This window comes from Hyposmocoma kahamanoa, unplaced genomic scaffold, assembly GCF_003589595.1.
Source record: "Hyposmocoma kahamanoa isolate Upper Pololo Valley unplaced genomic scaffold, ASM358959v1 202, whole genome shotgun sequence".
NCBI lineage: Eukaryota > Metazoa > Arthropoda > Insecta > Lepidoptera > Cosmopterigidae > Hyposmocoma > Hyposmocoma kahamanoa.
Window position 1 is genome coordinate 4,968,551 of NW_020653726.1, and position 12,334 is coordinate 4,980,884.

The 12,334-nt window shown below is 38.5% G+C and overlaps 1 protein-coding gene across 1 annotated transcript in view; it reads right to left on the reverse strand.

Annotated features, from left to right (window-relative positions):
- LOC113227088 (putative fatty acyl-CoA reductase CG5065) overlaps nucleotides 1–12,334 on the reverse strand; it is a 29,341-nt gene that overhangs the window by 9,625 nt on the left and 7,382 nt on the right. The window contains exons 4-5 of the mRNA XM_026459961.1: nucleotides 11,884–12,009; nucleotides 4,945–5,089 (exon numbers count right to left, since the gene is read on the reverse strand). Of these exons, the coding sequence (XP_026315746.1) occupies nucleotides 4,945–5,089; nucleotides 11,884–12,009 (271 nt within the window). The remainder of the gene's footprint in view (nucleotides 1–4,944; nucleotides 5,090–11,883; nucleotides 12,010–12,334) is intronic.

Genomic DNA, 12,334 nt, shown 5'->3' on the forward strand with positions numbered 1-12,334 from the left:
ACTTATAACGTTTTTTTTTTTTTTTTTTTTAATATATAATAGACACACGCTTGGCCACAATCTCACCTGATGTTAAGCGACGATGTGACCGACGATGGGACGCGTTTGCCTAAAAAATGCCTATTCACTCTAGCCTTGAATAGCCCCAAATTGTACTTTTCGGGAAATACATATGCCGGTAGAGCATTCCATTCCTTTGCCGTACGCATCAGAAAGGAGGAGGCAAAGCGCTTAGTGCGAATAGGTGGAATATCAACGACATAAGAATGGAGTGCTCCGGACCTTCTAGTCGACCGAAGGAGGAACGGTGAGGGCGGAACCAAATTGAAAAGTTCCTGCGCACACTCCCCGAAATGTATCCGATAGAAAACCGACAAGCAGGCTACTTTTCTGCGATGATCGAGATTTTGGAGCTTCGACTCCACAAGAGGATTATTGTTAATAAGTCTCTTTGCTTTACGCTCCACCGAGTCCAAGGCAGCTAACTGGTATTGGGCAGAGCCGTCCCAAAGGTGGCAGCAGTACTCCATACAGGATCGAACTTGTGCTTTATACAGATTTAAAAGCTGTTCAGGTGTGAAGTACCGCCTGACCTTGAAAAGTATGCCTAGTTTTCTGGCAGCAGTTTTTGCCAAGCACTCGATGTATCGCCCAAAGTTGAGGTTGGATGATAAGTCCAGACCAAGTAGCTCAAGGTGGTCCCTTATCGGCACGGATACACCTCGGAAAGTCGGAGTAAGGTGTAGGGGACTCCGTTTTAATGAGAAAAGACACGCCTGTGTTTTAGCCGCATTAAATCTGACCCTGTTAGCATCTCCCCAGTCGGAAGCAGCTTTCAGACTCAGGTTCAACCGGGTGACCATCGCCTCTCGCTTACACCGGATCTCTTCACTGTTGTCTCGGGCGTGCCCTAAATAATTTATGGCCTCATGAAAAAAAACACATTTCTCCCTCTTCACCCGGAGACCGCTTGATGCTAACCGATCGAAAACTTTATGCAGATTATCGATATGTTCCTTAGTATTTCTACCAGTAATGATAATATCATCCAAGAAAACTCCTACGTGCGGTAAATCTGAGAATAGTTGTTCTAGTCGCTTTTGAAATATTCCCGGGCTGGACGATAGGCCGAACACTAATCGATTGTACATAAACAGTCCTTTATGAGTATTAATGACAGCGTATTTTTTTGTCTCGTCGAGTTCGAACTGAGCGTAAGCCTGTGACAGGTCAATTTTACTGAACATTTCACCTCCATGCAAACGTGCCAACAGGTCCTCCACCCTTGGAAGCGGATAACGGTCGACCTCTATTACCTTGTTCAAGGTCAATTTGAAATCAGCGCAAATCCTAATAGTACCGTCCTTCTTAACTACTGGAACAATTGGTGTAGCCCAGTCGGAGCGATCGACGGGGGTGAGGATGTTGTCGCGTACCAGCTGCTCCAGCACGCGCTCCACCGGCTCCCGCAGCGCGTACGCCAGCGGTCGCGCGCGCAGGAACACCGGCCGCGCGCCTGGCCTCACGTGGATGCCCACCTTGCCACCGGTGAACCGTCCCAGGCCGTCGGCGAATACTTCACAATATCTGGAACTGAAATCCTTGAAATTAAAACTCTCGCTGGATAAATGGTTAACCTTATCGTAACCAAATCTAGGTAACTGCACTTTCAGTTCTACCAGCCACTGTCTACCCAGTAAAGATGTTTTAGCGTCGCGTACTACATACAGATCCAAATATTTTCGTAAACCCTCATACACCACTAGCGGCCTGATCACCCCCACAGGTCGCACCAACTCCCCCGTATAATATCTAAGTATTAATCCGCAAGTATTGAGTTCCAAGTCTTTTAAATATTTCAAATAAAATTCGTGGCTTATACACGATACTGCACTGCCCGTGTCACACTCCATTTTCACATTTTTACCGTGTATATTTACTGTTAAAATTAATGGTTTGCATAGCCCTAATGATAGTTGATTAATTCCAACCACAGTTACCTCCTCACTGTCCTCACTATGTGTGGACTCGTTGTCCACTGACTCCGCCACGCCCAGGTTGTGATGCCCCGTCATGTAGGGGCAAACTCGCCGCAGGTGCCCCTGCTTGTTGCATACTCTGCACACATAGCGTGCGAACTGGCACCGCGCCACGTCATGCGGGCCGCCGCACGCGCCGCACCGCTGCTCGCGCTGGCGCTGGCCTCGCGCTGTCTGAGCGGCCGCCGCACCGCGCGCGAGCTGAGCCGCGCCCTGCGGCGCGCGCGGCGCCTGACCGCCCTTGGCCCGGCTCGCTGGCTGCCTGCTCGCCGCCCACGCTCCCTCCACCGCTTGGCACACGGCGACACTCGCTCCGCTCGCACCCTGCACGTCCGCTCGGCCCTGAACCACCGCGGCGTTCTTCTCCGCCGTCTCCATGCTGACCGCCAAACGATATGCCCTCGCGAAATCTAGGTCATCCTCGGTGAAAAGACGCTGCCGTATTGTCTCGCACCGAATACCGCACACAAACTGGTCCCTCAAACTTTCCTCTAACCAGGTCTTGAATTCACAAGTCTTAGACATTTTTTTTAATACCGCCACGTAATCGGACACTGTTTCATCACAATTCTGTTTTCGATGCCTGAACTTGTATCTTTCTGCTAGTATGCTCGGTTTAGGTTGTAAATGTTTTTCTAGAACCTTCGTTAAATTTACGAACGATTTACTTGAAGGCTTGTCCGGAGTACACAGGTCTACTAACAGTTCATAACAGTCCGCACCAATCACTGTGATCAACGTGGGCACCTTCAACTCTTCCTTAATATTATTAACAATGAAATATTGTTCGAGGCGTTCCACGTATAACCGCCAATTGTCCGACCGAATATTGAACTCGGAAATTCTACCGACCGACATTATTATTTTTTATATATATTATGATTATGACACTCACAGTTTCGTAAGTCCGTATTCTCGTCGCCACTGAGAAGTCTAGACTATCTAGCCTATACGTAAAACCTGGGTTAAGGAGCCAGTAAAACATGTGTTCGCACTACGATATTTATTTGACGACTGAGCAACAAAATACATGACCTACCCACATAGCATTTATAATAATCTTACTCTCCAATACATACATCACAGTAATTAATAATTTGTAGTGCTCTCCTGAATTGCGGCGCCCTTGCAGGGTGTCACATGTGTGACTATTGTTTTAAATTCTATAACGTCTTATGTGAAACCATGTGGCAAGCAATAAAGACATGAATATGAATAAATATCATGATGTTTTACTACCATAATATTCATATATTTTTGGTGAGAATAGTCCACTAGTTTGTTATTATTAATATTCTTTTTTTTATAATACCAAGTGACGGAAGGATTAAGTCATGCGCCTGATGGTAAGCGACACGCCTATTATAGCAGTTGCAGTGTCACTCAGAGCTTTAAATCGCAAAGATCTTAGCGGCACTGCCACTGCGCCCGTCAACCTGAGACATAAGATGACAAGTCCCATGTGCCTGTAATTTCACCAGCACCTTTACCATTCAAAACCGGAACAAATTAATAGTCACATTACTGCTTGGCGGCAGAAATAAGTAAGGTGGCTTCTTCCAGAGAATCTCTTGCACAAGGAGCTCTACTGGTACCAAAAATCGGACAATAAAAAAAAATCCTGCGATCTGATTGGCCACCGCTCTTAACCAGGTGAGCTAAAGAATACGTCAGCATTTTTACGTATTGCTCTATGGTTTGTTACAAATCTTGTTATTGGGTTTAAACGGCTTTTTTGGTATGAGGTTTCTTCATTCAGCCTTTGCACTAAAAATATCTTCCTTTAACTGCTGTTTCCAAAGGTAGAATACTTTATGTAGGGTTGAATCCTGGGGGTATCGTGTCCAGGAGACTGGCGTCACATAAGCCTCACTACACTCTAGCTGTCTGTTCAGTATCAATAGCTCAAATATGGTTGGACTCTGTGTAATAGTAAATTTTACGGGAATTATAGCCACCTGCACTTCTAGTACTAACGGACGTCAATATAAACTGTGATTTTAAATTAGGAAACTACCGTGAGCCGTAGACATATTAGTTAAAATGGCTGGAAAATACCAAAGTGGTTAGCGTGGATGAGAATTTAGAAAGTGATGTTGTTAGTGTTTGTGTACTGTGACATCCTGCGTATGACGTTCATAAGAATGAAACAAACGAGCGTAGTTGCTCGCCGCAGCTGCCTGAGTGACCGGGCTGTCAGGGCGTTGGTGTGCAGTTTCCGTCGAGTCACCGCCGCGAAATCTCCTGATTAAGGACCATGGACTATTCCGAAACATGTCAACCCATCGAGTATATTACCAGAAATAGAGACAAAATGTAATTTAATTTGTTTGAAAATTATTCTGTCAAATCATTACGGCGACAACTGCGCTCTGATTCCCCAGCCCGAATTCGAAACAATTGACTGGATTCGCCAATTATTACACTTCAAATCGACCTGTTTAACTTGAACTTTGCCATAATGGACGACAATTGAAACATGAAAATGTTTAATTACCGATTAAATATGATTCTATTTGTAATTAGATGTTTACCTGTTTTTTCCCATACCACCGACTGACACAACCCCCATGGTTAGAGAAACATATCTTTATTATAATAAATACAGAATATTTTTGGAATAGTCGGACGTACACACGGGTTAGTTGTTAGCACTGTACTATTTCAGGTTTCTGATTTGTGATTTTAGTGCAAACGAGAGTTGATATTTAAAAGTGACATAAGGCCAATTGCCTGATAAGTTGCCAGGATGGTTGACGGATGGAAGGCCCTTATTTCGTTTCTATTTCTGCTTATATACACGATGTGTCGACCTAAATATGTGAGTTACCCGTTAATTTAGTTAATGTAAAATGTAATGTAGAAAAGAAACGAACATAATATCGACATCTACATATGGACATACCCAACAGGTTTCCTGTGAACTCGTTACTTCCATTTTGAGTAATAAAATATTTAATTGAATCCAAAGAATTCGTTGTTTTGTATACTTTTTCGTCTATAAACCTTTTGTTGCAATTGCTGTACGCAGTCGAAACATAGACAAATGCCTGTAAGGAAAAATACTACTGTACATTATTTAAAGCCACATTTGAAATTACATAATATATTTGTAACATTTCTGTTTGCTACAAATTCATGATACAAAATGTTCTATCCAAGCATCTTTACCAGGTCTTGCAAGAATAAGAAACTTGATTCCATATGATTTTTTATTCGTTTTTTAGCGAATGATGCTACCATTGCCATAATCTGTGTTTTTGCCACGGAATAATAAACTAGTATGAAATGGGCGTGCCCATGTAGATATTGTTATGATATATCTATCAAAATCAACCTTTGTTGTGCGCCAACGCTCTTTTAAGCTGAACGTGTGCTTTATATGTAAATCAAAATATTAATATATTAATTAATTTTGGATTATTGTTCTGTCTTTTGTTGTCAAAATAATAGCAAAATAATAATTAAAATGTATCGGGTGAAGGCGTTTAATGATGATAATTTTAGGATGATAATTGGTAAATATTATTTTCACAAAATTAAGCATATTTATGTAACTGTTTGTCTTAATAAAATAAAAAAACATGATTAATAATTTTGTGCCTGTGAACTTGTTACTTCCATTTTGATTAATGAAATATTTAATACAAAAGCAACCATAAGGTCATCTTTCTTTCAAGTATGTTGTAGCCACTGCATAATATAAAAGTGGCTGCAGAAATAGCTATGCCTTCTTCCTACGACATTTTCAAATGGTAGTTCAAAATCAGATTATAACATTGTGTGTGAAATTACAGGCACATGGTGCGCACTGGTCGGAATTAAGAGTTTTGTTCGCTTACACAGATATTTAAAAAAAATGAAGTCCTGTTTTTCTTTCTGCAACCTGTCAAATATTCATTACCTCGTCCGCCTGCATTTTAGTGCATTATAGTAAGTCGTATAGATGTAGTGCATTCGTAATATTAACATTTAACTTAATTGTTAACTATTTTGAGCAATAAAGTTTATAAATTTCAAACGTGTTTTTCACGATCACCAACAACAAATACCACTACTTTTCAGGTTCTTGGTAAGTTTTAAGTGCAAACAGAATAAGCTGCACATTTTAAATGTATGAAAACGAAAATGCATTTTAAAATATCTCATTACTGTGTTAAGCTGTCTAGCTATATAGTTAAAACTTATTAGATGTTGTTACTAGGTCGATATGGTTAATAATAAAAAAATGTGATATGAGATAACTTTTAACCACTAAGTTAATGTATTTTCATAATTATAACAATAACGACATATATATTAGCTTAAGTTATATCATTTTACATAATGCATTTTTTTAAACGAATAATTATTCTTTTCTTTAATTCCTGTGTAAGGGAAGGTCTTAATTTTTTTTACCAGTGTGCGATGCGGTCTTGGCGCGGCCAAATACCACTACTTTTCAGGTTCTTGGTAAGTTTTAAGTGCAAACAGAATAAGCTGCACATTTTAAATGTATGAAAACGAAAATGCATTTTAAAATATCTCATTACTGTGTTAAGCTGTCTAGCTATATAGTTAAAACTTATTAGATGTTGTTACTAGGTCGATATGGTTAATAATAAAAAAATGTGATATGAGATAACTTTTAACCACTAAGTTAATGTATTTTCATAATTATAACAATAACGACATATATATTAGCTTAAGTTATATCATTTTACATAATGCATTTTTTTAATCGAATAATTATTCTTTTCTTTAATTCCTGTGTAAGGGAAGGTCTTAATTTTTTTTACCAGTGTGCGATGCGGTCTTGGCGCGGCCCGTGAAACAACGTGCATGGATAAATGGGCCGTGTTAAGCCGCTTTAAGGGACCCGAAACGTTAGTTTGTTTGAAAAAACAAATATACGCGATTGAGATCCTTTATTTCAAATATCGTAGATAACGGACAACATGAAAAACCTAAACGGGTCACTATCAGGACCTTTGTCATCCAATTATGCAGAAGCTGTAAACTTTAATTATAAAGTTTTGTTTCACTATAGCCACAACCCGGACACTCCATACAACAATCGAAAATTATTTACCTACTACTACTACATACAGTAAGGCGCTATCTGCACACGCGCAAATGTGTGCGTGAAGTGGCAGGGTTATCCATCACTGTCTTGCACTATTACGTTACGTGATCAGAGCGGCAATATAGCGAAAATGCTAACGTGAATCTGTTATCTATGATTCTATTATTAGAATCCAGAATCCAAATAATTACACATGTCAATTATGTATTTATATCATATTATCGATATAATATCATATTTTTCAATAATTCACTAACTAGAGTAGTATTGTAGATTTATTTAAAAAAATATATTAAAAGCCCTTAAAATGTTATATTTTGGACATGTACTTCTATATAAGGTAACCAAGGCATTTGAAATTGCGTGTCCAAGTTGATCATCATTATTTAGTTAATAATTAGGTATATTCACTACTTACATTACATATATTACTATTTATATTATATATTACTCTGCAGTAAATAAATGAAGAAAACATTTATGTTTTCTTCATTCATGGGACTCATTCACATAAGTAATTCACTTATGTGAATGAGTCCCAGACATAAGTTTTTTGCTTACTTCGTTTCATCTTTCGGAAAATGATGATAACAGCCGTATGTAGCACAATTCACGATCATTATAAATAGTAACGTAAAATTGATGTTTTATATTAACGTACAAGTTTCGTAATGAATGAATGAAAACTATATTCAAATATCAAAGCCGTCTTCGCGCAAAAATGGCTCGCCGGCAGCCTTGTTGTCGTTCAATCAATGTGACCGGCAATGTGCGGGGCGTGGTACGGTATCTAAAGCTAGGGAGGGGCGGAGAGTATCCGTTCTCTTTACTTTTTGTTCTCTGCTATAGCTTTAAACTTCGTAAAGAGCATCTTTTAAATATCAACCGGGGTATTTTTAAGTTTATAACGTGCATTATCACGTATTTTAGTATGACGTCACTTGATATTGACAGGAGGAACTCATTATTTGATTTTTAATTCGAGACTTAATCACGTATAAAAACATATTTAATTACCTCGACGTTTCGGACGTATTGCAACGTCTCTGGTCTCGAAGGGAAGGAGAAACACGCCGTGAGACTAATGGTAAGCTACACGCCTACCCACAACAGTCCCGTTGCAGTGCCACTCAGAGCTGTATATTGCAAAGATTGAATAAATTGCGAAGATGGAGGTGCCCCTCAGATCTTTGTTATTTAAAGCTCTGAGAGCCGCTGCAACTGTTATGAACAAACGTATCGCTTACCACCAGGCGCATGAGGTGTACGTGCCGTCACTTGGTGTCATAAAAAAAAAAGATCTGCGGGGCACTGCCACTGCGGTCGACACCCTGTAATTTCACCAGCACCACAGACCAAATAAAGCACCCTTAGGCGATTAACACACTGCACCGCGCGCCACAACGAGGTGCGGAGCTGCGTTTTTTAACGTTGTACTGAAGTACCTCAGTTTGTATGGAAAACACGCGTCGTCGAACACACTGACAACGCTACTCGCGCGCGCGCGGTTTAAACCGTGCCCCCGCGCGGAGGGGCGCGGCGAACCGCAGGGTGTGGCACACTGCGCTCCGCACTACCGCGCAGATTTTTAATCAATTTGTGTCTATTCCAGTAATTGTCGTTCGAATGTTTCCTAACAAATAATCAAAGGATTCAGTTGACATTCGTGTGTACTTGAAAAATTAATCTTCATATTTTAACTGCCTCCGTGGCCGAATGGTTACCATGCGGGACTGCCACGTAGAGGTCCCAGGTTCGATTCCCGGGCCGGGAGAAATATTTGTATGGCCTACATTTATTTCTCTCGTGAGTTTGGGTGTAATTTGTGGTTGTCTATGTGTGTGTCCATGGCACCCGCGACACAGGGTTTCCCTAGTGCAGGGCTATGTTGACTGTGAGCGTTATTATTATTATTATTATTATTATTCTTAAATCTTTGTAATGAAGTTGAATGTTATCTTCGGTGTCTTTTTATTTGAGTAAACAGAAACAATCGACAGTGTAACTGCAGCGTCCTGAATACGGTGCAGTGTGTTAATCGCCTTACCCCCTCAAAGCCGGAACGCAGTAATGCTTACATTACTGCTTGGCGGCAGAGTGAGTGTATGACTGTGCGCGTTATATTTTTTATTAGAAGTAGGTATAATTACATATTATTATTAGAAGTAGGTATAATTGCAATACTTCCCTAGACGAAGTCGTTGACAAGGAGTTTTTTTTATTTGTTTATCCTTACAATGACATTTTTACAAATAAGGTAAGGCTCTCCCAAAGTTCATAAAAGTTTATCGAGAGAGTTTGGTTGCTACGCTTAATATTACAATCACATAATCATTACATTTAGTTACCACCATTACAGTTTTTCAATATTTACCAACATTGTATCTAACAAATATATTTTTATTTAATTTTTAACAGATTTTTTACTACCTTTAAGGTTTTTTAAGAGGACGACACTTAAATTCTACTCCTGCTTAAAGAATTTACGATTTTGTGAAGACGACTGTCATCGTATTCGTAAGAAATATAAAAATCGTAACATGTGGCGGTTGCTCTAAGCAAACGCTACGATGTTGTGTTACTTTAGGAATAAAGTTCTCTCCAGTCTATGAACTATAATTATATTGCAAAGTTTAATGAAAAATTTTCTACGAGAAAAGTTACAAGTCGCCTTTTCAGTTGCGCTAGTCCTTCGACCACGTCTGAGTTTTATTAAAAATATTTTTATTTTTACACAAAAAGACTGAGAAGCGATTTCTCACCACATCCAGATTGTGACTATTCATGTAGTCTTCAACATCATTAACCTATTTATGAGTCCCACTATCGGGCACGGGTCTCCTCTCAGCCGAGGGTTTAGGTTCACACATTTTCTTTTTTCTTGTTCAAACTAAATTTCGCACATAATCAGAATTTATGTATAAAATTTAGTTAGGTACACGGCCATTGCTTCAGAGGCGATGCAGATGGGTCAACACCATTAGACCGCTTACACAAGGCGACTTTTAGCAACGATGCAAACGCGATACAGTAGCGATGCAGTCGCTAATCGTCTATCTGTACACACGCGTGCGATTTTAAGCAGCGATACAAACGCGCGATTGCATCGCTACACTTGCGATTTATAGGCTATTATATCGATGCAAACGCGCGTTTGTTTTGTTTCACGGACGTGCGTTTGTAACCACAGGTACCAAGGCTTCGTGAATGATAGTTGTCTTCACAGACGGGATATAGTTTTAAAAAGGAGGAACTGACATAATTATGATGCCGCTGAATGAAGAAATACGCTCTTGTAGTCTGTAGTGTGTAATTTTGCCTTCACAGCTTTCGACGACATAAATAGGATTTTTTTATTTAAAAGTTGTATTTTTTACTTTTGTAAACAAAGAAGCAGTGATCATCTATGTTACTCATATAGGGTACCTCAGTATTGGTCTCATTTAAATTTGAGGAAAATATTCCACCCCTAAGAGTTGCAAACTAGGGGATGAACTCGGTTTTAGCGACTTTCCGGTAACCGATGGCAATAAAACTTGGCAAACAGATGTAATTTTTCGAACTTTTGAGTTTTTCAGTTTCCTATTTTATAAAAACTTACAATTATCTTCAGGCAACAAATTAAAGTCGTGAGAATTGATGACAAATGGCATTTATAAATGATACGATAACATGTTAATAATGTATACATATACATTTTCGTTTAATATGCATAACTACTACTTCTTTAAGTTTTTATTAGATTATATATAAAGATAATAATAATAAGTAACGTTAGAAAGTTGTCATTTAAACTTTAGTGAGTACTTTATGAGGGAGCAGAGGAAAAATTCCCAATCTTCGATTAGATTTTAGAGGGGTATATCCACTTTAAAGTTAAAAATAAAATATTGTATGAGTAACTACACCATATATTCAAGCATAGACACTAATCAGAAACATAAAACAATAAAGTTTCCTCGATAGATAAAAATCACGAAATGACCTCTAATTTTCACATTTTCTCGATTCATCCTCGAAATGCTACAGGTTATTAGGACAAAAATTAGATAATTAATTATATTTATGCATGATCGAGAACTGTCACTACGGATTTTTTTTTAATCCCTTTAGTTTTAGAGTTATTCCGCTAAAACGAATTTGGTACTTTTAATGCGCAAAATTCAACATCTCCTGTCGCATGCCACGCAACACATTTGGGCGGAGCCAACGTCAAAACTTTTTTGGCACGGTTCCTCTTAAGTAGAAAAACGTAATAATTTCATAATTTTGTGAATATGTTTGCGAATTACGATATTTATTAATTTGCTTTGCTTACAAAATGACAGAACTAATTGGCGCATGATGATGGCCAAAATTCCTTCCGTCTATTAGTCAAAAGGAAAGATTGCAAAGAACAGAAGAGTATTTTAATGGACACTACTGTACCTATTGACTGAAGACAAAAGTTATATTAAAAAAAGACATGGCGTATGCCTGAAAATGGAAAAGAGATAAGAAATGGATTTAAAAAAAAAGACTAGGTAGCATAGTCTATAGATCTTTGCCTTTCCGCAAGGAAAAAGGAATAAAAATGTATTTTTTTTTCTATTTATACTTCGTTTTGTTTAGTATAATAATAAACTTATACTTCGTTTTGTTTACTAAGTACAAATTGACAGTGCTAGAACACTACGTATGGCTGTGTTAACACGTTGAGTAAGATTGAAAGGTCCTGGGATCTTTCATTTGAGTCTGACATTTGAGACTGAAGAAAAATAAAGAAAAACACAAGTTTACCTGCAGCTGTTTTATGCCTTTGCAGAAGGTTATCATTTTCTCAGTAGCTCGAGTGTTGTTATCAAATGCCTCGATAAAAGGTACGTTAAAATTTACATTCGCAGCGCTGTGAAATACTATTGAGACCTGAAATAATAATAACACGTATATTTTTATACGATAACATTTTTAAATCAATAGAGTTCAAAAATAATAATTTTCCTTTATTTATCTCCATAATACAAAACAAAGGAACATTGCAATAGAGATACATATTACATTTATTAAATAGCATATTACATTATGCTTAGATAATATATTGTGGGCGCCTGGAGCCCAAGTTAAGCCATAGCTTGTAATATGGGTCTCCAGGCAGCCAACCCCTATGTATGTCATGTTAGTGATATTGACTGTAAAAGTATAGAAGAAATATGTAATTAAAAGTAAGTAAAACAAAGTAATATTATATGTC